Genomic DNA, 26,976 nt, shown 5'->3' on the forward strand with positions numbered 1-26,976 from the left:
AAAGGAAAAGCAAAGACCGCTGATTGTGGCCATGGTCAGCCTAGCCCAGGCAGACAGGCAGGGAGGAGGGAGACCATGTGCCCCAGACACTCTCTCAGTAAGCAAACCCCAGACATTCAACAGATGGAAAGCAGTGGCTTGGAATTCTCTTAAAATGAAACAATAATTGCATTCTCTGTCTGGTTTTTACACTGGCTTCCAAAAGCAACAGGCACTGAAAGCCCTTCAGCATCACCGCCCTCCCCCAAACTTGTTTCCACCCCCAAGAGAACTGGGGAGCCGCAGAGGCAGTCCCCACTGGGATCAGCAGGTCAAGAGCTGCCTGTTATCCCTCCCTTTCCCCTCCCCACACTCCCTGTAGCAATTAACAAGGGGGGTGGCGACCAGAACAGTGCTGAAGCCAGCAAATAGCGGGTGGCTACACGAGGACAGAAATAAAATTGCCATTTCAGCTCTGGGTGCAGCTGGAAAAGGCGATCACTCTCGAGGGTGTACACAAACTTAGGGGAAGGAGGTACCTGAAGGAGAAGGAACTTTTCCCATCTCCTACTGAAATTAAATAAGGATGGCTCTCACAGCAGGGAGAGATGGACCCAGGGGATTCCCCCCAGGCTTAAGTGGTGCTTGGGTCACAAATAGCTTAGGGACCCATGCCAGCCAGGTACCTGCTGATGGATGATGGAGCATCCACCTTCAGCAAAAGAGTCCTAATGGAGCACTGTCTTTGTCGGGAGGTGACCAGCCCTGCAGCCAGAGGGGGTCGCTATGGGAATCTAGTCACCTGAGAGGTGACCAGCCCTGCAGCCAGAGGGGGTCGCTATGGGAATCTGGTCACGTGGGCAAGCGACTAGCTTTGCAGTCAGAGGGAGTCACTCACTATGAGCACCTGTCCAGAGGGCAGTCGGAGACCGGCTACCCACTTGGCCCTGATTACCAAGGCGGCTGGAGTCAAAGGGACGATGAGGGGGCGTGCCTTAAAGTGGGAGGGGAGGAGAACGGAGTGTAAACCCGGGAGAGAGGCGAGAGGGGGCGGGAAGGAAAAGGAGGGGAGGTGGAGGAGGAGGAGCCGAGCCCGCGGCCCCGCCCGGCGGCGCGCTGGTTGGCTGGCCCCCGCGTCCGCCCGCCGCCCGCCCCCTCCTCCCACGCCCCGCCCTCCCCGCGGCGGCTGGCGTCGAGAAAGTACAGTAAAAAGTCCAAGTGCAGCGCTCGGCAAGATGGGAACCGGCTCCTCCAGCTACCGGCCCAAGGCCATCTACTTGGACATCGATGGACGCATTCAGAAGGTAGCCCCCTCCCCAGCCTCCCCCGCCGGGCTGCGAGCGCCCTCCCCGCGCGCCCCTCGCCGTGCCCGCCTGCCGGCAGCTCCTCCCCGGTGACCGCGCGGGGTCGCGGAGGCGGGTGGGGGCCGGCCAGGGGGGCGCCGGCGGGGGAGGGGTCCGCGGTCCAGCGCCCGCGCATCCGCGGAGGCGGCTGCGGCCTCCGACAACTTGGGCCGGGGGCGGTGGGGCTCCGCGGGGCAGGTGTCCCCACGCGCGGCCCGGTGGAAAGGGGCGACCGCAAGGGGAGTATTTTTTCCTTTCCTTGGGCACAGCTTTCTTTGTAACAAATATGATTAGGCTGAGTTCCGACGTTCCGAGGCTGGTCCATTAAACCTTTAATTTCCGGTGGAAGGACCCTGGAACAGTCGCCCCAGGAGCCGGTGGGCAGACCCGCGGGACGGACCCCCCGGACAAGGGGTGCGGGTGGTGCCTGGAGCTCGAAGCCCCTGCGGGGGCCGGGCACCACTTCCTGCCTAGCGGGGAGCAGGTTGGGGCGGGTGTCGGTGGAGGCTGGCACGGCAGGAGCTGTCGTCCCCCACCCCTTCGGTTCCTCATCCCAGCAGGTGGGCAGCCCTGAGCCTGGAGGGGGTGACCCGGGGCTGCTTCACCTCCTGGGGACTGCGGAGAGACCCTATGACCCTCCGGACGAGCTCTGCATTCAGAGCATCTCCTGCTTCTGATTGGCAGAGAGGGACAAAAAGAGAGCTGGCTTGGAGGACGCTTCTCTAAGCTCCCTCTGAGGTCCTGGGGGTTGGGGAGAGGAAGGCCACAGTGAGGGAAATGCTCCAGCTGGACACTTCAGGGAAGCCGTGCATCCGCCGCGGCTCACTTTGCTCTTCCCAAGGCTCATCCAGAGCAGGGAAACAGGCGGAGATGCCCCAGCCGGGCACAGAGCAGGCGCCAGGGCTTCGGTGTCTGGGGTTCTCAGACACCCTCTGCCAGCAGCCTCACTCTCGCCCCATCCCCTGCTTGATCCCAGGAAAGGAGAAGTGTGGGCTTCCCTTCCTCCCCTGTAGCCCACTTCATTGGAACCAGATAATGGGGAACAGGGGCTCTGAAGCGAGGGCAAGTGGTCACTAGGCGCAGGACTCCCCCAGATCCCCTGGCTTCCAGAACTGGGCATCTGTGACTGCACAGGAATTTAACAGCCTCCCCAGAGGGAGAAAGGGCCCTCTGCTGAGTACTCCCATGCTCCAGCATGGGCACGTGTGCACAGACATGCACACACGGACACACACATGTGCACATGCATCCACACACAGTGTGCACATAAAATGTGTGCACACACATACACACAAGCGCACACACGTACACACACCACATACAGACACACAAGTGCAAACACACAGGCAAAGATGCACACATACACACACGTGCACACATGCAGGCACCACATATAGACACACATACATATACACAGAGGCAGACATACACACAAGCACACACACAAGCACACACACACACGCACACACACAGGCAAAGATGCACACATACACACAAACACACTCATGTACACACACAGGCAAAGACACACACATACACAAGCACACACACTTTTTCTATCCCAACAGAGGAGAATTATCAAAGCTCAACCCCTTTTACCTTTTGAAAGAGGTGAGATGAGATGCTGTCAGCATCAGAAGTGACAGTTCCCTCCCAAGAATGTCCTGAAGGTTTCCTGGAGAAATCCAATGAATGTGGGTGCCAAGTGGAAGACAGGCTCCTGAGGGGGGAAGCGCTGAGTGGGGGGCTTGACTCGGCTGTCCTTGGGGACATTTTGCTGCTAAGATACTCGAGGTTCTGGTGATCTCTACAAAAGCAGCCGGACAGGCAGTCCTGGGAGACAGTGAGCACCTGTGTTCTGGAGCTGCCAGATCTGATGTGGAGTGCCAGCTCCACCACTTTCTGTCATCCTGGACAACTAACCCTGAGCTCTTCTGAGCTGGCCTCCAGGCCAGTAAGGTGGGACAAGAGCATCGTCTTTGTAGACTGTTGTGAACAGTGAAGGAGGCCATGTAGACTGAGTGCCTGGAACCCTCTGGAACACAGCAGGTGTGATGCTCTCTGTGGTTGGTCCATGCCCTTTGATACAAACGAGAGGAGGCAGACCGTGGTCCTCAGACCTCAGACCTCAGTCACTGCTTCTTGACCTTGCTCTGTGTCCTCTGCCTTTGCTGCTGGTGCTGTGGGGCTGGTGGGGAGGGCTCCTGGCTGCACCTTTAGCCCTGGGGAGAGCTGGATCATCTGGGGTTCCGAGCGTGTGCTAGAAGTCCTAACCCCCAGCCTACCTCACAGTGACACCCAGCAGCTTAGTTGGGACTTTAAATCCTGGGCTGAGAGCTCCTACAGAAATGTTTTCAGTGGCCGCGGTTTCTTAAAGTCCCAGGCGCTGGATTAATTCCGAAAGTTCCCGGCATGCCGTTGTGTTCTGTCTTATCCATCCCTTCTCCTTTCTGGGGAAGTCACTCTTGAAGGGAGAGCCTGGGGAGGCCGGGGGGAGGCAGGAGCTGCTTCTGGCGCTTGTGTTGTTCTGTCCCCCCCGTTGGCCCTCGGCGGCTCCCACGTTGTTTCTGCACTCTGTCCCTCAAGTTCTCTGGCTCCTGGTCCTTCCCGTTCCCCCCAGAGAGAGCCCCAAAGGGGAGGAAGAAGGTAACATTCAGAGCAGTGGCTTCTCGGACAGTATCTGCTCCAGCACGGCCTGGGGGGCAGATCTAAAGTTGTCCGAAGGGATGGCCTGCCAGCGTCCCCTCTGAGGATGTACCGTAGGGATAATGCTGTAGGTGTTCCAGGTTCTTAGAGAAACCGGTGGCACCCCAGTGACTGGCTTCCTGCTTCCTCAGTATGAAGGAGACTCGAGCACACACCTCGCATCACCCACCCAGATACCCAGTGCGGGGCCGCCACAGAAGTCTGGGGTTCCCTTGAAGGATCCATGTTCCATCTGCGGGCTTTTCCTGCAGAGGTTGTGCATAGGTGGCTTGGAGGTCGGGGGGGGCAGACAGGGCTAATCTTCCCGGGTCTGGGTCCTTCCTGGGTATACCCAGAAGCAGCCTCCAAGGGGACGGAGAGGCGTGCAGGGAGCCAGTCCCTCTTCGGGGCCTCCACTTCCAGCCCCTCAGATCCAGATTAGTTCCCTAACCTCCCTCAGTCACGATTTCTCCACTGCCGCGTGGGGTGCTCGTCGTCCTGCTTGTTGCAGGAATCAGAGTGGACAGGGCAAATCACTTAATTATCCCAAGTGTTCACTGAGCAGCTGCTCCATGCTGAGGGCTGGGGTCCAGGGTGAATGGGGCATTCACAGTGCTCGGTGAGACCCACCAAACCATGGCCCCTTTGCATACCCTCCCCCACCCTGCTTCCCCCAGGAGGGATGGACTGAACTGCTGCTGTTGCAGGGCGCCCAGTGAGGGACAGGACACAGCAGGACCCGGCTGGTGGACAGGGCTGATGCCGGCCACGTGTGGGTTTCCATGAAGAGGCTTCCTTCCTTAGGGAAGACCAGCCTGGCGGGGAAGGGGCCCTTTTCCCAGGCCGCGCAGCTTCAGGAGAACCCAGCCTGCGACTGCCGAAAGGCCAGGGCGGCAACCTCTCGCAGCCAGCTGCATCTCCACACACCTGTCCACATCTCCTGCTCCGCCACTTGTCGGGGGCACAGGTGGGACCTGGCACCGCTTGACACCAGGTGAAGGAGGAGGGAGTGGGAGCCGGGAACCCTCCTGTCAGGACTCCCCTCTGGAGCTGATGCACCTTACCCCCACCCAGAGGGCTTGCTGTTTCCCTCCGAGGTTCCCCCCACCTCAGAACCCGCTCCTTTCTCCCACCCGCCTCCGGAGGAGGGTTGGGCTTGGCTGGGTTTCCTGGGGCAAGACAGATGATGCCACTGGCATCAGGGAGCTTGAGGGACTCCTGCCTGGTGGCACGTCTGGGTGTGGGTTTGCCCACCTTCTGAAGGAGGCAGAGAGGCCTTTGTGGGCTTCCTGGCCCTGGGCTTGGGCTTAGTGAAAAGCCTTGCCTGGGCAAGAGCAGTCACTCTGGGGACCATCGTGAGTGGCGCTGAAAGGGACCTGTTGGTGCACTGCCTGTCTAGCGACGCCCCCCTCCCCCGACCTCCGCTGCGGGAGAGCCCCTCACCAGGCGCTCTTGGCCACTCTGAGCTGCGTCCCGCCTCGCTCTGTAGCTGGAGTCCAGGTCTCAATGGGTATCGGCCGCTTGAGTTGTGCTTGCCTGTTTCTGCCCTGAAACAATGGAACAAATGAGAAAAACCTGGAAGGAAGAGCAGAGAGCGCCCTGGGAAGTCGTTGAAATGTTAGCAGAAGGCTGTTCCCAGTTCCCAACGGCTGGTTGTGGTTGGGTCCCCATCCCCGCTGGGACTGCTCCCCCTCCCCTCTTTCCCCGCTGGAGCTAAGCCCTCCTCTGCTGAGGCTCCTCTCCATGTGCTGCCTTCCTCTCAACCTGGCTATGTTGCCACTTGGGGCCCCAGGCCCTGCCATGGATTCCTCGGGAGCCAGCAGTTAGCCCCCGTGGACCTTCAGGGCCAGGCCCACCATCCCCTCCCCAGTGCTTCCCTGGGGCTCAGGCCCTCCTCCCTGCTCTGGGGGCCCTGGCTCGGCCTGCCACAGGCTCCCCGTGTCCCACTGCCCTTCTCCAGCCCTGCTCCCTCCAAGGATGTCAGCCTCCCCTGCCTTTGGCACAGACACAGGCTTTGGCCTTTCAGGCTGGCTGCTCATCTTCAGGGCGGTCCTGTCCTCGGTTTGTTGAAGGGTGCCCCTGCCACAGACTTGTCCACTGTGGTCAGTGTGGCAAGGCCTGGAGCCCTTCCCTGGCTCATGAAATGTCTCCCCTCCTGGGATGTCTGTCCGGCCACCTGGCCAAGCCCAGTGGAGAGTCCCTTTCACCCTCAGACATGTACTTGGCTAGCCCCTCACTCAGAGCCTCCTTTCCCTGCCTATTGGCAGGGTCTCGGCTCATCTGTGCAGGGAACGTCTGAAAGACCCCACAGTTCTCTGGGCTTTGCTGTTGTCTGGCTCCTCACATCACCACCAGGTGGACGGCGGCTCCCCTTGGTTGCCCTCCCAAGTCCCAGAATAGTCATTTATCTTCCTTTAAATGTTCATAATGTAAGAGCTTTAAAAGGATATTTTGAAATGGTAACATAAGCTAGTTGCAGCCAAGGAAGCTGGAGAAACGGGGTCATTCCACACCCTCTCGGGGTTTCAGTGTAAATGGAGGCGGCCCCCGTCATCATGGGGCAGAGACCCTGCCCCTCGCCCGTGATGATCCTGTGTCTGCAGCTGGGCTGTGAACTTTGGCGTGTCTCCATTTTCAGTCTCTCTTCACCACATAGATCAGCCATTGGAGTGCAGCCGCCTGACTCCGGAGGGAACGCACCGGGTGCTCCCCAACACGGCCTCTTGGGTGCAGGGTCTCACGCATTCCAGCCTGAGGCTACAGGGGACCCAGGAGGCTGCAGATCTCTCTCCTCCTTCCCACGGGCTATGGTCGGAGGCCTCTTAAGCCAGACACTTCCTGACACCCGGAGGCCCTGGGAGGGGGTTGGCTGGGGACCCGAACCCCACTAACGCCATTGGGGTTGACGGATAATGATGTGGAGACCTTGTAGGCCGAGTGCAGGGAGCAGGGCTGCTCTCCACAGTCACCTATGTGGTGGGCTGAGGCCATGGTGCTGGACACAGCATCTCAGTGCCTGGCTCTGCCAGGGGAAGCCCGAAAGGAGGTCACCTTCTCCTTGATGAGGTGGGTGCAATGCTGGCGTCCCCCACCTGGGGTGATGCATATGGCTCTGAACACCACCCATATGGAGCCCAGGGCAGAGCTGGCCCCCTGCAGAGGCTCAGTGAGTGCATCTTGTCCCCTGGCCCCACTCCCTGTGCCCAGGACCTATCCCCTCAGAGACTCTGGAAGGAGCCTGGCAGTGCCTCGGTGTCCTCAGTTCTGTATCTGTGAGCCCACTACGACAAATAATCACAAAGAGGGGGCAGTGCCAAGGCCCTGAGACCCCAGGGCCCACTGCCCAGGCAACTCCTTCTCCAGCCTGGCAGAGGCGATGCCTGTTGGCAGCAGGTCTACCTCATGCCCTGACCTAGGGCACCAGTGGTCTCACCAGAGCCCTTGTGGGCTGAGGGGCTGCTTGGCCTCAGAAACATGCCGAATGCAGCCCTGGGGATCAGGGAAGAAGAGCACGGGCAGAGCGCCCCATCAGAACCGACGTGCAGATGAGAGATGAAAGGGATGCCTCCAGGATGCTGAGCCCTGTGCCAGCCATGGGGGCCCAGACACCAGCCCGGCTGTGGGCAGCGGGAGCTGGGTGGACAGGTAGCCTAGAGTCACTGCAGGCTGGGACCCTGCACCCCTGTCCTGGGTTTACTGTCTGCGATTGGCAGGCTGCACTCCTGGGGCCTGGAGGGGGGCAGACTTTGGCAAGAAGGTCTAAGTGGGTCCCCAGAGGACTCAGAGGGACCTCAGCCGTCCTTGTGACAAGTAGCCCAGTCCTACCCCACTGAAGGATTTCTCCATGCTCCATCTCCACCCCTCCCCACTCGGAACAGACAGGCCATGAGATGGAAGAGGGCCCCCACAGCCCTTGCCTGGGTAGGGGAAAAGCGGGGATGGCTCACAGCCAATTGAAGGGGCACATCAGTGGCCCAGCTCGAAAGGCGTTGACATGGAGCCTCTTGCTTGGCTCGCCGGGCTGTTTCCTCATGCTTTGTGGCTATTTGCATTTCCAAGGTTGTGAATCTTTCTGAGAACAGTGTATTCTAAGACCATGCACACCTGAAGATACAGCTGCAGGAGTCTAAAATGTGCACGCATGTCTCCCTGGGCACCAGTTTACAGCTGTGCTGTGGGTCACTGCACAGTGCATTCAGCTGCCTTGGAGATGGCACCAAGCATTTTCAGTCTCAAAAAAGTAATATCTGCAGTCGATGGTGTGGTTACGTGCCTTGACCCTACTCCTGCCTGCTTGTCCCCTGCACCGGCTCCATCACCTCCACCAGGTACCACATCTCCTTCTCGATTCCCAGAGCTGTTCACCCAGTGGGAACTTTTGCCTAAACAGAAACTTTCAGCAGCTTGACTCTGTCTGTTGTTGCTCAGTTGCCAAGTCCTGCCTGACTCTTTGTGATCTCATGGACTGCAGCACGCCAGGCTTCCCTGTGCATCAACAACTCCCAGAGCTTGCTCAAACTCATGTCCATTGAGTTGGTGATCCCATCCAACCATGTCATCCTCTGTCACCCTCTTCTCCTCCTGCCCTCAATCTTTCCCAGCATCAGGGTCTTTTCTAGTGAGTCAGCTCTTAGCGTCAGCTGGCCAAAGTACTGGAGCTTTACCTTCAGCATCCGACCTTCCAATGAATGTTCACAGTTGATTTCCTTTAGGATTGACTGATTTGATCTCCTTGCAGTCCAAGGGACTCTCAGAGTTTGAAAGCATCAATTCTTCAGCGCTCAGCCTTCTTTATGGTCCAACTCTCACATCCATATATGACTACTGGAAAAACCATAGCTTTGACTGTATAGACCTTTGTCGGAAGAGTGATGTCTCTGCTTTTTAACTCAGTCTAGACGCGATTAAAGAAAACCCTGGATGTTCTGTTCCTTTGGGTTCAGATTCCCTGCCTAATATATTTTTTTTATTTTTAAAAATTGTAGTAAAATACACATAACATACAATGTTACCATCTTCACCATTTTACGTGTACGGTTCAGAGGCATTAATTCATTCACACTGTTGTGCAACCATCCCCACCATCCATCTCCAGAACTTTCTCATTTCCCCAAATGAAACTCTGTCCCCACTAAACACTGCTTTTCTGTCCCCTTGCACAGACCCTGGCACCAATGACTGTCTTCTGTCTCTGTGAATCTGACTTCTCTGGGGACCTCCTCCAGAGGGGGAGTGTCATACAGTATTTGTCCTTTCATGGCTGGCTTCCTTCCCTGACATCACGTCCTTGAGGCCAATCCAAGTTGTGGCAGGCGTCAGGATGCCCTTCCTCTTTAAGGCTGAGTCAGATTGCCCTGTGTGGATGGACCACACCTTGCTGACCCGTTTATTCATCAATGAATCTGTCTGCTATCTTGTAAACCTGAATCATTTCCACTCTTTTCCCCTCAGTTTGCAAAGAGTAGGTCTGTTGCAGTGTTGCGTTATTGTGTCTTCTGGAAAACGTTGTGTTCCCGTAGTCCTCCCGTTTTCCAGACCTGGTTATGTTCATCTCGGGTGGGTGTTTGCAGTGGGGGCCCTGAAGTGTGATGTGTTGCAGGCGGGGATGAGAGTAGACTGTTCAGGGAAGACAGATGCTTTTCCGATGCAATTTCCCTCAGTCCGTTTACCGGCAGCGTGACATCAGCGTCAAGAGCATCAATTCAGGGAGGGGTGCGGTTTGTGTGCGTTTGTACCCGTGAGTGTGCAGGCAGGTTACGTGCCTCAGTGTCTTCATCTGTGTGCTGGGGGGAAGCCAGCGCCCACCTCACAGGGTGGCTGTGATGAATTTCAAGTGTGTATGTCCGGTGCTGAAATGGGGTGGTGCATGGTGTGTGCTCTGTAAGGTCATGTTGTTTTTCTTTATCTGTGTCACGGATTTGAGTTGCCAGATCTCTGTGTCTTGTTGGGGGAGCCTTCCCGAGGCCCCTGGCCTTGTGCATCTCCCCATCGTTCCAGGCCCAGGGCCGTGTCCAGGCATGCTCTATGGAACGAAGGCCAGGCCAGCCCCACGGGTGCGTCCCGCTCAATGACACTGCTGACTGTGTTCCCCAGATTGGTCCCCAGTCCACACTCCTTCCCCCATTCTTTCCAGGAGAGACAAGACCGGGAATGCCTTTTATTTCTCCTCCGACTGTTTCTGAGGCGGCGCTCTGTGGGGACTGCAGTGAGGAGGGCGGGTGGGAAGATGGGACGTGACCCCCCAGTGCAGGCTCTCGGCTTGGATGCACCGGGACCACCAGCCCGGATAGTGACATGGGGCAGCCTGCGTGTCTGTACACGCTCCAGCTGCATTAGGGTTTCTAGGCCTCTGGTTCATTTATTCTGTTGGAAGGAGTTGTAGAGATACTCACAAACACTTCACAGTAATTTATAGGCAGAGGAAGCCTTCCTGTGGAAGCGAGCCGTGTGTGGAGCATGCTTGGCCAGTCACTGGCCTCTGTAGCCTGGAGGGACTCGCTGTCTGTCCCTTGTCCACTGGCTATACCTCCCCCAACCCAGGCCCTCCGCGCCTCGTGTGCAGCCTGGGAGAGCTACCTGGTCCTGTGGGGGGTTGGGACAGGGGAGCTTCAGGGAGACAAAGTCAGAGCCCGCCTGTGGATGCTGGGAGTCAGGACTGTTTGTCGCAGGCAGATCCTCCTCGGTTTAGCCCAGATAGAACACAGCCACAAGGCAAAGCGGCCACCGCCCTCCCATCAACCACGCCCAGCCCCGCAGGCTCCGGGTACCCGGGTGCTGTCCAGGGGACTCAGGCATCCCCAAGGCCGGCTGCACGTCATATTGATTCATCCTGTAAGCAGAACAGTTAGCGGAACCCAGCGGCTCAGGCTGCCTTTATCCTCACAGCTTCTGCCTTGGGGATTTGTTATTGTTGTTTTTGCTTTCATAGTGTTACAAATCACAGAAAAAGAGGCCGTGCATTTGACATGATCATCTAGAGATCTTCAGGAATCTCTCCACCTGCAGTTTACATTTGCAAAAGCAGCTCACGCAGAGCGTCGTTCCTGGTTACGTAAAGGCTGACTGTCAGCCGCAGCAGCTGGGTGTGGCTGGTGGCTTGTCTGGAGCCTGTCTGCTGCACGCCCCAGTTCCAGGGTGCTTTGGGGAGCAGCCCCCAAGATGTTTTCGCTCAGAGTTGTGTTATGTAAGCTTCACATGGGGAAAAGTTGAGATATGGGCAGTGCTTAAAGACTCAAAATTAATGGTCATACATACTCTAAAAAAATCTCTCAATGAAGCTTCATATGTAAGCCTCAAATGTCTTACCGTCACTGTTAATAACAGAAAAATCCAAAGCTGGGAGCAAATACAAGGAGCACTGAAACTTGTGACTCCAGGGATGGCCCAGGACGCTCCCAGCATGCATGGGAGACCAATTCTGCATGAGGTGTTTTGAAGGCTGAGCCACAAAGAGCAGAGATGAGAGATGGCATCTATGCCCTCTGGGCAGAGACGCACAGAATGTTCCAAGGAATGAGGGTGTGGAGGGCACTTCTGGTGGCCAAGTTATAATGGGGAAACGTGTAGAAGCAGTGAATTTCCTCCAGGAATGTTTCTTGAAGCAGCTGGGTGGCACTGACAGAAAAGGTGGATGAGGTGGGTCACAGCCTTGGGAAGTGGAGAGCACACACCTGTGCAGGTGATGCCTGGGTGGTGGAGGAGCAGCAGCCCTATGGGTGGGTGGAGGCCGAGGGAGGCCCTTCTCAGCGCGAGACTCTGGTGCCTATCCAGGCGCCTAGGGTGTTAAGCTCTGATCATCGGGGTCCGAGTCTGTGGGCTGCAGTAAACAAGCCTGGAGGGTGTGGGCTTCATGCACTGCCAGACGCAGCTGATGTTTTGAACTACAGACATGTTGAGACCTCTTTCCACCTGACCATTGCTCCCTGCACCCCCACATTTCCCCCCGGAACATGATGGAGTGCGGAGCCCCACACCCTGGTTTTCCCGACTCATCTTATTTTATGCACAATCGCTCTCCTTCCAGTCCCTTCCCCGAAGCCCAGGGCCTCTCTCGGGATAGAGGACCCTGGGTCTCTCGTGTTGGTGCTGTAGCCGGGGCCCTCTCTGGGTCTGGGGTCTCTGACTCCGTCTCCAGCCCTGCGGTGACCCCTCCAGCTCCCACCCTGCTCTGAAACACCAGGCTTGGCTTCTGGAAGAAGGAGCCATGGGGGTATCGGCTTTCAACCAAGTGCCCTGAGCCCCAGGCATCAGACTTTAAGAGCAGTGTACCCGAGAGGAATTGTTTGGTTCAGTGCAGAGGCTGCTTGGGTCACACGGCCTCCACATGCTGGGTGACATGGGTACCGTGCAACCTGGGACAATGTGGGTCTCAGTGTGGCCCGGAGACACCCCCCGGCCGATGTTACCTCAGGGACAAGCACCCCTGAAAGTCCAGCAGCACTGAGCAGAAACCCCGATCTTTGGAGGCACTTGGAGCAGCCGTAGGGGGGCCCTTGGGGGTTTTCTCCAGATGGTGGACACTGGCCTCTGGCTGGATAAGAAGCTGGACGGTGGGGTTGGACCCCGCCGAGGCTACCATTGCCCATGCCCAGAGACATTTGTTTTCTCGCAGGAAAACTATTTTTCTTTTTCTTTTAATTTTGTGTTGGAGGCCAGCTGATTAACAATGTTGTGATAGCTTCAGGTGAGCCGCCAAGTGACTCAGTCATACACGTACATGTATCCATTCTCCTCCCCACTCCCCTCCCATCCAGGCGGCACATAACGTTGTATGCTCAATTTTTCTAATGAAATTTCAAACAATAAAAAGAAAAGGAAACACAGGGGGCCATGGAGGGAAGAAGGAAGGCCTCTCTCCACTGCACGTGGAAGCTCGTCGGCTCCCCCGTGCCCCACGGCCAGCTCTGTTCAGCAGCCTTCCTTCCCCGCCTCCCATCTCCATGTGATCACCGCTGCTCACCAGGGTGTCTGATGGCCCAGGTTCCTCTGGCCGGTTCCTGTCTGCCCACGTTGTGACCTCATCTTGCCTTGTTCCTGGGGCTTCCAACTGTTTTCGGTGAATTGTGTCCCCCCCCAGAAGGTATGCCCGTGTTCTGACCGCCCCCGCCCAACAACCTGTCAATGGGCTGTTTGGAAATAGGTTCTTTGCTGATGTAACCAAGATGAGATGAGATGGGGCTGGACTTGACTGTCCTTGAAGAAGAGGGAGGTGTGCCCGTTCAGAGGACAGATGGTGGAGGCAAAGCCTGGGCTGATGCATACACAAGCCAAGGAGCCCCGGGGGTGCTGGCCACTCTCCAAACTGCAGAGAGACAGCATGGATCCTCCCTGAGAGTTTTCAGAAGGACCCAAACCCACCGCCACCTCTACTGCAGACTTCAGCCTCCAGAGCTGAGGATGAACTTCTGTGGGTTTAAGCTGCCCTTTTGTGGTATCTTGTTATTGGGCTGACTAAAAATTTCCTTTGGGTTTTTCACATCATTGTACAGAAAAACCCAAAAGATCTTCTTGGCCAATTAATACAATAGCCCCAGGAAACTCATACCGTTGCCTCATTTTAACTTAATTACCTCCTTAAAGACTTTCTCCAAATACAGCCTGGAAAGCCTGGACCCTTCTCTGGAAAAGGCTGAAAGGCACAGCTTCCCTAGACACGCCAGATCCCTGGATCCCCTATTCATTCCTGCCAGGAAGTGATGATGGAGCCGGATGCTTGCTTCCCAGGTCTACTGAGGTCTGACCTGAGCTGGAGGGAGGGGTCCTTCCCGCCTTCTGGTCCTAGGTCTCACTTTCACGTGGTTTCTTCTTGTCTTTTGCCCTCGCCCAACCTCCACCTTCTTCATCTGCTTTGAAACAGGGTGGGAGAGGCTGCGTGCTGGGACCAGGCTCCCCGTGGATGGTCCCCAGGGCCCCAGGCCCTCCCCAGCACCTTCCCTTTTGCACCCTTCCCTGCCCTGGGACACCCAGGAGCCCTGATCCTGGAGTGGATCCCCGGGACCACATTCAGAGTTCTGATGCAGCAGAGCCCTGGGCTCTGGGTCACGAGCCGCCTCTCACTGGGGTTAGAGCTCGAGAAGGAGAGCAGGTTCGAAACCCTGGGAAACGTCCGCACCTCCAGCCCCGTCTCAGCACATTTCTTATTCTCTTAGTTCGTCGCTTTCTGCATTTTCAGTCGCCTGTGATCCATTATTTATAACAGGGAAGACACCAGAAGTGAAAAAAAAAAAAAAACAGAGTAACCCAGAGAGATGACAAGGTGCTGAGTGACTCAGCCGTGACAAATGGGTTTCATGGGGAGAAGGCGGCTGCTGACTGGGTGGGAAATGGGCCCTGAGATCCCACTGAGCCTGAGGAGGCAGGGGTTTACAGCGACTGGGTGGCCGAGTCCTGCTGGTGAACATCACTAACCAGGACGGAATTCCTCCAACTGGGCTCTGTTTCCTCCAGCCTCTCCACCTCCCTGCCCCACACCCACAGCAGCTCTTACGGGAGGTGGGGGAATTGCAGCCTTTGACCCTCCAAGCCATCAGTGTCTCCTGTCTTCAACCTGTCCTTCCCTGGTCCTGTCCTAAAGCTTTATCCCAGGCCTGTAAAGCACTCTGCACTTCACATAGCGTCAAGGACTCCTCATTGTTGTTCAGTCGCTCAGTCGTGTCCCACTCTTTGCAACCCCGTGGACTATAGCACACCAGGGTTCCCTGTCCTTCACCATCTCCTGGAGTTTGCTCAGACTTATATCCATTGAGTCGATGATGCCATCCAACCACCTCATCCTCTGTTGGCCCCATCTCCTCTTGCCCTCAGTCTTTCCCAGCATCAGGATCTTTTCCATTGAGTCAGCTCTTTGCACCAGGTGGCCAAAGTATTGGAGCTTCAGCTTCAGCATCAGTCCTTCCAATGAATATTCAGGGTTGATTTCCTTTAGGATTGACTGGTTTGATCTCCTTGCAGTCCAAGGGAGTCTTCAAGAGTCTTCTCCAACACCACAGTTCCAAGGCATCAGTTCGGCACTCAGCCTTCTTTATGGTCCAGCTGTCTAAAGGACTCCTATCACCTGCAAAAGAGATTCCAGCCATCTCAGAATGAAGGTCAAGGTGTGCCAGATCCCTGGGGCGTCTGTAGCAGATTGCCACAAACAGAATAACAGAAATGTATTCTTTCACAGTGCTGGAGGCTGAAAGTCCTAAATGAGCTTCACTGGGGTCAGAGTCAAGGTGTTGGCAGAGGCCCTGGGGGAGCATCCATTCCTTGCCTCTTCCCACATCTGGGGCTGCTGGTGGACCTCTGCTTATGGCCGTAGCCCTCCAGTCTTCAAGGCCAGTATCCTCCAGGTCGTATCTGCCCCACACTCTTCACATCACTTTCTCCTCTGTGTGTTGTTAGCTCTCACCCCGTCTCCCTGGTGACTGTATAATTTCATTTAGGCCCACCTACATCATCCAGGATCGTCTCAGGAGCCTTGATCTAAGCACACACTGCAGAGACTATAGGGCAGTATTTACAGGTTCCCGGGGTTAGGGGGAGGGTATCTCTCAGGGGCATGGGCTTCCCAGGCGGCTCAGCGATAAATCCGCCTGCCAATGTCTTAGATTCAGCTTTGATCCGTGGGTCAGGAAGATCTCCTGGAGAAGGAAATGGCTACCCACTCCAGTGTTCTTGCCTGAAGAATCCCATGGACAGAGGAGTCTGGCAGGCTACAGTCCATGGGATGATAAAGACTCGACTTAGCAACTAAACAACAACAATCTGTGGGGTGTGTTCAGTTGCTCAGTCATGTCCAATTCTTTGTGACCCTATGGACTGTAGCCCTCCAGGCTCCTCTAGCCCTATGGACTCCTCTGTCCATGGGATTCTCCAGGCAGGAATACTGGATGGAGGGGGCCATTATTCAGGGACTGCAGGGATGTCAGCTACATGGTTGTAAACACATTCCAGCTCCAGATGGCCCCACATTTCCTGGGCTCCGCAGGCTCTCTGCATGTGGTCGCTATGCCCTAAACCCCACGGGATCGCTGGTCTGGAGTATGCGTGGGGCAGAGCAAGGGGGTCGCACCTTCCCTGCAGCCCCAGCCCGTTCCTCTGCTCCTGTGGTCCACCCGACCCTCCCAGCCGAGCTTCTTTCACAGACATGTCCCTTCTGCCTTTAGTTTCCTGTGTGTTGTGAACATCCCGCATCCCCTGCCACCGGCACAGGTGACAGGAGGGGCTTAGATGTCTCTCTAAGATCTGCTGCTCCCCCAGCAGATCTTGCTCTGCGTTTGATTGTATTAACTCATGCCATGCGAGACCAATGCGCTTCTCAGATGCTCTTGCCTAACAGACGTTTATTGAAGGCCTCCTGTGTGTTGGACCCCAGAGAAGGTGATGCTAGGGAGGTGATGTGCTTCAGAACATCAGCCTCAAGTCACCCTCCTTCCCCCTGGGTTGCTTTTCCCATGGCCCAGGTTTCAGCAGAATGGGGTTTGCCTCCACCAGTATCCCATGCTGCTTGTATGATCTTGGGCCTTAGTTTTCACATCTGTAAATGGGGCTGGTACCTGCCTGGCACACATTTGGATCATGCTTAACACACCCTAGAAGTCTTGGGAAGTGTTCTATAGAGGCTGTGTATCTTCCCTACATAGCAGATGAGGAAGGTATGCATTGAAGAGGGTAAGGCATTTGCCCATGATTCCAGAGTCCATGAGAAGCAGAGCCGGTAAACCAGGAGGGCTGACTTCAGGCCCGTGTGGTGACCGTGCCTCTCGGGGAGAAGGAATCTCACCCGTGGGGTGAGGTGGTCATCCCAGCGTATGGGGCTTGGGGCAGAGGCTGCCCAAGGGAGCCCCCCAACACCATGAAGCAGGTGGAGCTGGTGTTGTCCACTCTGAGGATGAGATGTCGGAGACTAGAGGTGTTGGGAGACTTGCCTGCGGTGCACAGTTTATTCGAGAAGGAACAGAGTCAGGTCCTGATGCCCAGCCTGGAGGCTTTTCCTCGGCTGGTTCCTCCCGGCCTTGCAGGCTCTGCAACGAGGTTGGGGTTTGGGGCCTCTCTCTGCATTCACCCCAGACTCACCCTGTCACAGCTCCAGGAGGCTTTGCATGGCGTGTGCTGCGTCCCGAGCACATCCATGATTCCTGGCCTCACCCAGCCCTGGTCTCCATCAGATGAGATGGTTTATCACACTGAGCCACCAGTTCCACCCCTCTCCCTCGCTCTGACCATCACCTGCCGCTGGACTGGCAGTCGCCCTTCCTTTTCATCCTGCTCACTTGCTGTGTGACCTCGGAAGAAGGGTTCCTCCCCTCTCTGAACCTTAGTATCTGCAAGATAGGAATAATAGTCCCCACCATTAAAGCTTGCTTTAAGAATTGAAGACAAATAAGTGGCAAGAAAAGTGGACCATTCTCTCTTTCTTACACACACACACACATATACACACACTTGTTTTCAAGTCAGGATCCACAGGGTACATTTACTTGCTGTCACCCTTGGCCTCTTTCTATCCATTTTTTCCATCCCCTTTGTGTTCCTTGTCATTTGTTTGTCTAGGAAGACATATTACTTATGGTCCTCAAAACATGCCCTGGAGATAGATCTCTGACATCTGAGAAATAATAAGGGAAATTGTTGTCAGTTTTCTTTGCGTCTGACGGTAGCACTGTGGCTTGTCTTAAACCCTAAGAAAGAGATCTTGATTTTAGAGATCCACGCTGAAATACGAGCATGAAATAATATGGTGTCTAAAATGAGCTTTCAGATAACCCTGATGGAGGGAGAAGTTGGGAGACAGAGAAGGCAGGATGGATCTTGTGTTGCTAATGGTGGAAGCTGGGAGCTGGGGACTGAGGTTCTGTCATGCCAGACCTTTGGCTTTTGTAGTAACAGCATTTCCATTATGTGTAAAAGTTCTCTCTTTTTTTTTCTTTTTAGGGAATGTACGTAATGTGCCCGGTTCATAGTAATAAATGGTAGTTTTTGTTTTTATTTTATATGTTTTCAAATGACAGGGCCAGAAAAATACCTCTTAAATTGGAGAGAGAAATGAAGCCTAATTCAGATTTTATCTTAGACAAAGAAGCCGTGATTGCCTGCCTGGTGGTTAGCAGTGATCCATTCTGAATGTGACATTATTGTAACATGTTCTAGAAACAAGGGGCAGGATGAAATGAACATTATATTCACCTTTATGTATGTAATTTATAATTTGAGGTAGACTGCAGAGGAATTGCAGATATACATGCTTGGATGGGGAGATAGCCTACAGTCTTTCCTTTGGTGAAAATGTGTATTTCTTGAGGGATAGTAAAAAGAAAGTTAAATATGGGATTTGGGTCTTGGTCTCTTTGTAGCTTGTTTGTTTTATATATTAAACACTCATAATTCCCAGGTGCTGAAAAAGCAATAGAAATTCAGCTTTTAATTCCCCCAAAGATAGCAAAACCACCACTGAGTTGGCGTTCAGCTGTCCTGACAGCTGGCCTGGTGAGTTCTAACTCGTGGAGCCGGAGCATAGGCACTGGGGCCAGACTGAAATACTCTGGTTTACTTTGAGGGAAGACACAGCCCTATAAAAGCTTAATAGTTTATAAAAGCTATAAAAATGACTCATGGTCTGATAGACAAAGGAAAGGAATTTGGATTGGTTTGTCTTCTGAGCGTGGGGTCCAAATCAATATTCACTCCAAGTAGGTGATCAGAAATATCAGTAATTTAAGAACAAGGCAGACAGAATATAGACACCGCTAAGGGGGAGGGACAGCAGAAAAGAGGCCAAGTGACCACCTCTGCTTCCCATTAGGACCACTGTTAAAGTCTGATTTCAGCACTGTGCACATCTCTGGGCTTGGAGCCAGGTGGGCCAGGTTTATATCCAGGACCACACAGACCTAGCCAGGCCAGGTTCTCTCTCTGTGTCAGAGCTCTCATCTGAGAGCTGAGGGGATGATGATACTCCATGCTTAGGAGGTCCCTCCAAGGACCCAAGGTCACAGGGTGTAAAGATACTTGGCTCAGGTTTTGGCCAGAGCGTGGACTCAACTGTGTTAGATGTTGGTGGTGGTGGTGGTGGTGATGACGATGGAGTAAGGGATGGTGGTGGTCACGGTGGGGACAGTGGTGGTGACGGTGGAGGCAGAGGAGGAGGAGGAGGTGGTGGTGGTGATGGTGATGGAGTAAGGGATGGTGGTGGTCACGGTGGGGATGGCGTTGGTGACGGTGGAGGCAGAGGAGGAGGTGGTGGTGGTGGTGATGACGATGGGGTAAGGGATGGTGGTAGTCATGGTGGGGACAGTGGTGGTGACGGTGGAGGCAGAGGAGGAGGTGGTGGTGGTGATGGTGATGGAGTAAGGGATGGTGGTGGTCACAGTGGGGATGGTGATGATGACGATGGAGTAAGGGATGGTGGTAGTCATGGTGGGGACAGTGGTGGTGACGGTGGAGGCAGAGGAGGAGGTGGTGGTGGTGATGGTGATGGAGTTTGGGATGGTGGTGGTCACGGTGGAGGTGGCGGTGGTGATGGTGGAGGCAGAGGAGGAGGTGGTGGTGGTGATGACGATGGAGTAAGGGATGGTGGTGGTGACGGTGGAGGTGGGGTGATGGTGGAGGTGATGGCAGTGGTGGTTGTTCACCTATAACCACAGGTGCAGAGTTTGGCCTCAGCTTATTGATGCAGAAGGATGCTTGGGCCCCGATATCCCAACATGTGAAACCACCCAGAGATGCTGACATGTTGATGTCAAGGCTGTGTGTCCTTGGTGCCTCTTGCTTGTGAAAGTGGCCTTGGTACATCAAGGGGGTGCCTCTCCATCTCCAGGGAAGACATCTGTGAATTTCAAGGGGCCCTCCTGTAATCACAGCTGCCACTTAGCTGAGCACTTACTGTGTACCGGGCTGTCTGTATGTCATGATGAAGCCTTCACCCTGGTATGACAATGCTCACTCTGCAGGGGAAGAGTCAGAGCCTCAAGGTTAAGCATCCTGCCCTGGGTCAAGCTGGAAAAGGAGAAACTGGGCCTGAAGTCACTTCTCTGACTCCTCCCCATCCACCCCTCTGCTCTGCATGTGACTGGAGCAGTGCGCAACCCTGGCACCAGCTCAGGGCGATCCTGGGATGTGAGACTGTGGGAACCTCAGGGGCTGCAGCCAATCCAGGGCCCACTCCATCAGAGGCAGCCAGCTAAGGGCAGTTACTCACTGACTGTCCTTGCTCTCAGGTGCCCCCTCTGCCCTGAGGGCCAACAGTCAGTGCAGTGATTTGTACAACGTTAGCAACAGAACTGTTTTTCTCTCAAAAATTTTACGTACAGTCCTATAATGTAAAGCTTATACAAACAGTTAACTGACTGTATTAGTCCTCATTTATTCTGTAAATTCAAATGTACAGCCCCCACTGGAGAATTAGTGGGAACAGAAAGGTTTCATGTGTGAGCACTGAGTTTGGAATTGGGGTTTAGGCTGGCAGCCGCAGGCTTACATTGGCGTCAGCACCAGTGAGCTTCAGCTCATTTCACTGACCCCCAGAAGGCTGCATGAGGAGGGCCCTGGCCTGACCGTCCTGCGGCCATGGACAGGCCTGAAAACCCCAGCAGGGCGGCCCTACAACTCTCCGGCCAGGAGGCGTGTAGATCCGAGCCACTAGGGTCTCAGGACAGCAGTCATGGGCAGGCTCATGGGTGCTGACTGTGTGGACCTGACACCCAGGATGACATCTCCCTCCCCAGATGTGTTGGTATTTAAGTTATTACAGCTGAGTAACTTGCTTTAGAGGGGCTTCCTTAATGGCTCAAATGGTGAAGAATCCATCACAATGCAGGAGACCAGATTTCAGTCCCTGGGCAGGAAGATCTGCTGGAGAAGGAAATGGCAACCCATTCCAGTATTCTTGCCTGCAAAATCCCGTGGACAGAGGAGGATGTGGGCTACATCCATGGGATTGCGAAGAGCTGAACACGACTGAGTGACTAATACACACACACACACACACACACAGTTCAGTTCAGTTCAGTCGCTCAGTTGTGTCTGACTCTTTGCAACCCCATGGACTGTAGCACACCAGGGTTCCCTGTCCATCCCCAACTCCAGGAGCTTGCTCAAACTCATGTCCATCATGTCAGTGATGCCATCCAACCATCTCATCCTCTGTCACCCTCTTCTCCTCCTGCCCTCAATCTATCCCAGCATCAGGGTCTTTTCCAATGAGTCGGTTCTTCACATCAGGTGGCCAAAGTATTGGAGTTTCAGCTTCAGCATCAGTCCTTCCAATGAGTATTCAGGACTGATTTCCTTTAGGATTGACTGGTTGGATCTCCTTGCAGTTCAAGGGACTCTCAAGAGTCTTCTCCAACACTACAGTTCAAAAGCATCAATCCTTCAGTGCTCAGCTTTCTTTATGGTCCAACTCTCACATCCATATATGACAACTGGAAAAACCATAGCTTTGACTAGACAGGCCTTTGTTGGTAAAGTAGTATCTCTGCTTTTTAATATGCTATCTAGGTTGGTCATAGCTTTTCTTCCAAGGAGCAAGCGTCTTTTAATTTCTTGGCTGCAGTCACCATCTGCAGTGATTTTGGAGCCCCCCAAAAATAGTCTGTCACTGTTTCCATTGTTTCCCCATCTATTTGCCATGAAGTGATGGGACGAGATGCCATGATCTTAGTTTTCTGAATGTTGAGTTTTAAGCCAACTTTTTCACTCTCCTCTTTCACTTTCATCAAGAAGCTCTTTAGTTCTTCTTCACTTTCTGTCTTCAGGGTGCTGTCATCCGCATATCTGAGGTTATTGATATTTCTCCCGGCAATCTTGATTCCAGCTTGTGCTTCATCCAGCCTGGCATTTTGAGTGATCTACTGTGCATATAGGGTTTCCCTTGTGGCTCAGCTGGTAAAGAATCTGCCTGCAATGCTGGAGACCTGGGTTCAATCCCTGGGTTGGGAAGATTCCCTGGAGAAGGGAAAGGCTACCCCCTCCAGTATTCTGGCCTGGAGAATTTCGTGAACTATATAGTCCATGGGGTCGCAAAGAGTCAGACACAACTGTGCAACTTTCACTTTCGCTCACTCTGCATAGAAGTTAAATAAGCAGGGTGACACTATGCAGCCTTGACATACTCCTTTCCCTATTTGGAACGCGTCTGTTGTTCCATGTCCAGTTCTAACTGTTGCTTCTTGACCTGCATATGGATTTCTCAGGAGACAGGTCAGGTGGTCTGGTAATCCCATCTCTTGAAGAATTTTCCACAGTTTGTTGTGATCCACACAGTCATAGGCTTTGGCGTAGTCAATAAAGCAAAAGTAGATGTTTTTCTGGAACTCCCTTGCTTTTTCGATGATCCAGCGGATGTTGGTAATTTGATCTCCGGTTCCTCTGCCTTTTCTAAATCCAGCCTGAAATCTGGAAGTTCACGGTTCACACACACACACAGTTGCTTTATAATTAGTGTCTAAAGGAGTTTACAGAGACCTACTTAAAGAAAGGAAACCTGTCGCAGCGCTGGCAGACCAACGCCCCCTGCCCTCACTCCAGAGCAGTGCTGCTCAATCAGACCCCCTTCCCAAATTCGGGGCATAGCTCCCCCGGAGATGGTCTTGCCCCACCTGCTGTCTGAACCCCTGGGAGACCCGCCCAGGCTCCCTGCAGCCCCCTAGGAGGACTCTACCTACACCCGTCCTGGTCACTGAAAACCTCACTTGGGTGGGGTCTGGAAGATGCAGGGGTGTGACGGGCATTAGGTTAGGGTCTGACGCTGTAGAAATTCTTCACCAGGAAGTCCCGCTGTGTGGGCGGCGAGTCTTAACTGGAACCGGTGGGCAGTGGTGGTGGGGGTGGTGGGGACCACCTTCTCTGCAGCCCCTTCTGCCTGCATGGCCTCGGGTCCCCAGGGGCCATGGACAGTCCCTCCAGCCCCATCTCAGCCTGAGTCCCTGCAGCTGGCACAGAACCCTGGGACCTGCTTCCTTGTCCATCCCGGGAGGTGCCCGGCCTCATCCTCCCCACCCTGTCCCCCCACCCACAGGGTCCCTGCCTCTCTCTCCATTCTGGTTTTCTCCGGTGCTTCCAACTCACACAGCAGCTCCCCCCATTCCTGGCCAAATGCTATTTAAATTCTGAATTTTGTCTTCTGGCTAACTGTCATTTAATTTTCTCATCCTCTTGGCTTAAAGCCAAAGAGTATTCTTTCCAAATAAAAATGGTAAAGACCTTTTTTTCCCTCTCCCAAGATTCTTATGTAAATGCAATGCAGCCCGCTGTTAGGAGGGAATATTCATAAGCCAGTTCTGTTATCGATTATTAACATCAGCTTCTAGATCTAGATCCCTTTTGGCTACAAAAGCCCCACGTATTCTTTGTAGAATATTTGATAACTACAGAGCAGTATAAAAAAGAAAAGAGAAGAACCCGTTAGCTCACCAGAGAGGAGAAACTGCTGCGAACATTTCAGGACCTCTCCTGCTGGTGTTGTCAGCAAGATGGAGAGGGACAGGATCATCTTCTTTAACATAATTTTTTCTTTTGATCATTGTCACTCAGCATGACAGAAGCAGCAGTGTTCAAAAGCATGATTTTAGTGCCTATATAATGTTCCATCGTGGAGACTTACTTAAGATGCAATCGTTTTGTTGTTTTGAGACGTTTAGCTTAATTCCATTTCTCAGCAGTAATGAACACAAGAGGAACACCTCCACTAGCTCTTTGCTTGCAAAGGGCCCGTGCAGGGCAGTGGTTTGGACCCAAGCCTGGGAAGTGACCAGAACACAGTCTAGCACTTCATAAAAGTTTTTATTTTTTTGGCCGCACAGCATAGCATGTGGGATCTTAGTTCCCTGATCAGGGATCAAACTCACGGCCCCAGCATTGGAAGTGTGGAGTCTTAACTACCAGACCACCAGGAATGTCCCCATGAATGCTCTTATTATTATTAAAGTTTGCTGTTAGTTTTAGTTTTAGATTAAAATTAAAATTTAGATTAAAATCTGTTTCTAGAAACAGGATACTGGGTCAGAGGGCACACATGTGGCCGCAGTTCTTCCCAGCAGGGCCACCTGGGTACATGTTCCTCAAAGGGTGTCCCTCTCTCCACCCCCAGCCAGAGCTGGTGTGTTTATTCAGATAAGCCCTTGGGGAAACGTGAAGACTAGCATGTAGTTGTAAGCGATACCACGGAAGGATCTGTGTGCCCTTCACCCTGTTCCCCGCAGTGTGACGTCCTGCAAAGTTACAGTCTGGGGTCATGGCCAGGATATTACAGTGGGACAGTCCCCCGCCTTATTCAGACTTCCTCATTTTCTTGTGCTCATTTGAGGGCGTATATGGAGTTGTACAATTTAATCACATGCGTAGGGTCTGGTATCCTCCACCACAGTCACGGCAGAAGACAGTCCAGCCCTTTCATGACCACACCCACCTCCTTCCTCCACCCCCACCCCCACCCCACCCCAGTGCTGTCTGTTCTCTCTCTCTTTGTCATAGCAGAAATGTCATATGAGTGGAGCCATCCAGTAGTAAGCTTTGGGGGTTAACTTTTATTCACATAGCGTACATCTCTTGGGATCCATCTCAGCTGTCTAGATCAATAATTCATCCACAGTGCGGATGGACCAGAGTTTGTTTAACATTCACCCGTTGAAGGGCATCTGGGTTGCTTCCAGATTTGGGCTCTCCGTCCCTTTGTCATTCTTGCCAGTGTGATGATTTTCCTTCCATTTCTTGGAGGCCAGTTTGGCTATTTTTAGAAGTCAGTACCCTCGTTTGGTTGGGTGGAGATTTCTGATGTCAGTGGGATATGCATAATTCATCATCATCAAGATACAAGAGTAAATACAGCTGTGGTGAAGTGTTAGATTTAAGATGCTGGGGGCTGAGATCCATAGTCCACGTGGATGGAGCAAGGAGGGGACCAGAGCCTCCAGGTCTGATCAACAGAGGAGGAAGCAGAGCTTGGGAACCACCTGGAGCAGCAGAGCTCGCCATGTGCCCTCCAAAAGGACAACCTGCCTTTCTCCCCTCCCTCCTTCAGGACCTCACATCCTGGTGTCTGCAGACCTCCCCACCTCAATCACTCTCTTCTTCAGTTGTAGCCATTTAAAATCACTTTGGGGGAAAAAAAAAACTGCACTAGAATTATAATTAAGAAGATTTTGCTCAAGATTCATTACTCCAAGTTCAAAGATGCTCTGTGAAATTTGTTGCTAAGGCAGTTGATAAAAAATTTTACATTCAGTGTGAGATCACAGCAAGACAATGAACGTAATTGCATGTTTTACAACCAACCCCAAAAGCACAACTTACCTGACACAGATAATGTTTAATGACTTTGAAAGGGAAGTAATGCCATCCTGGTTTATGAGCCCTGTGAGATGTCTCTCTCAAGAAAAAAACTGTAGCCGGCCTCCCAGAGAGAATTCCCAGGGACGCACTACTCTCTCGGGAGGTCTCCGACCAGCCGTCGTCCCGCCTGGTGCCTGGTCCCTGCCCAGCATCCACACATTGAACTCCTCTTTTGTGATCGTGGTAGGTTTTGGCTTCCCAGACTGCAAAACTCAGCCCAAACCTAAATTGCCACTTGGTTATCTCATTTGTCCAGGACTGGGAGTGTTTCACAGCGTGGAGCCACAAATGTCGAGTGAGAAACCCACAGCTTCCAGTGGTCACTGACTTTAAGCCAACCCAAACTAGAGTTTGACAAACCCAGCAAGAAATGTTCTCAGCAGCTGCAAGGAAGTGCCTCAGACAGAGTTAGGAAACAGAGCTCAGGGCACCAAGATATGGAAGGGCGATCATCGCAGCCCCTGAGGGTGCTCAAAGGTTGTCTTGGCTGTCTCTCAGCTTTCTAGGTTGCTCTGCTCTCTTAACCACTGCCCCTCCCATGTGGGCTCCCAGTTACTCAGAAGGGAAATAGTTTACTTGGCAGCCACATTTGGGCTGAGTAGATGCTGAAATGGCCAGAGTAAATGGGGCAGGGACCATGACAAGTCATTTTCACCTGTGGAGACCAAATGGAAGGATGCTACACCCGATCTTTCTTGTGTTTGAATGCCCCAGCCACGGCCTCCAGGCTCGTTCTGTGCCTGGACTGCTGGGAGCCAACCCTGGACTCCTTCATCCGCCACCTTAAAGAGGGGGAAGCAAAAAGACAGAGAAGAGCAGGTAATGGACATTAATACCAGCATTTTGGGAAACTTTGTTTTAAGAAGTTCACCTATGTGAATTTTACATGTGGATTTCAAGTTGTGAGTGTCGGGGCCATAACCCTCAAGTGCATACTGCAAAAATCAGAGCTGACGCTGGTGAAGATGGAACACAGCATCTTTTCTTAGCAGCCATGACTCTCATGGGGCTGGCCGGCCATGTACCACGGTCACGGATGCACAGACAGGGGCAGGGAGTGAAGTCAGAGACCCAGGGGACAGAGTCTGAGCTGCATAAAACCCTGTGTGTCACAGTCCAGGAGGTTTCCCCACAGCAGAGTCCATTGCTGAAGGGATGGGCTGGTTGCCAGAGATATCTCACTGCACCAGCCACTCCAAACTGGGAACCAGACTGCTGCTGCTGCTGCTGTTTGGTCGCTCAGTCACGTCTGACTCTTTGTGACCCCGTGGACTGTAGCCCACCAGGCTCTTCTGTTCATGGGATTCCCCAGGCAAGAATACTGGAGTGGGTTGCCATTCCCTTCTCTGGGAGATCTTCCTGATCCAGGGATCGAACCCACATCTCCTATGTCTCCTGCATTGACAGGCAGATCCTTTACCACCGAGCCACCAGGGAAGCCCGAAAAATAGTACACTTTGGGCTTAATTCTGCACCCTTCAGATTAACACACACACACACACACACACAAACACGGCAGGTGAGCCAGATCACAGCCTGAATGGAGAGGCAGAATCGGGGGAGCCCTGGAAGGGTCCATGAGCCAAGTTGGGGAAGTGAACGCAGGGCCCTCTCAGGAGGTGAAAGATCCTCCCTGTTGGAACAGGTCCAGCACGCATGG

At 53.6% G+C, this 26,976-nt stretch overlaps 1 protein-coding gene across 2 annotated transcripts in view; it reads left to right on the plus strand.

The window, feature by feature from the left end:
* The first annotated feature begins 1,155 nt into the window (after window positions 1–1,155).
* Window positions 1,156–26,976, plus strand: part of PDE9A (phosphodiesterase 9A) — a 104,228-nt gene continuing 78,407 nt past the window's right edge. For both annotated transcript variants that reach the window (XM_070376641.1, XM_070376648.1), the window contains exon 1: window positions 1,156–1,283. In XM_070376641.1, the coding sequence (XP_070232742.1) occupies window positions 1,215–1,283 (69 nt within the window). In that variant the 5' untranslated portion in view covers window positions 1,156–1,214. The remainder of the gene's footprint in view (window positions 1,284–26,976) is intronic.

This window comes from Bos mutus, chromosome 1, assembly GCF_027580195.1.
Source record: "Bos mutus isolate GX-2022 chromosome 1, NWIPB_WYAK_1.1, whole genome shotgun sequence".
In the NCBI taxonomy this organism is placed as follows: domain Eukaryota; kingdom Metazoa; phylum Chordata; class Mammalia; order Artiodactyla; family Bovidae; genus Bos; species Bos mutus.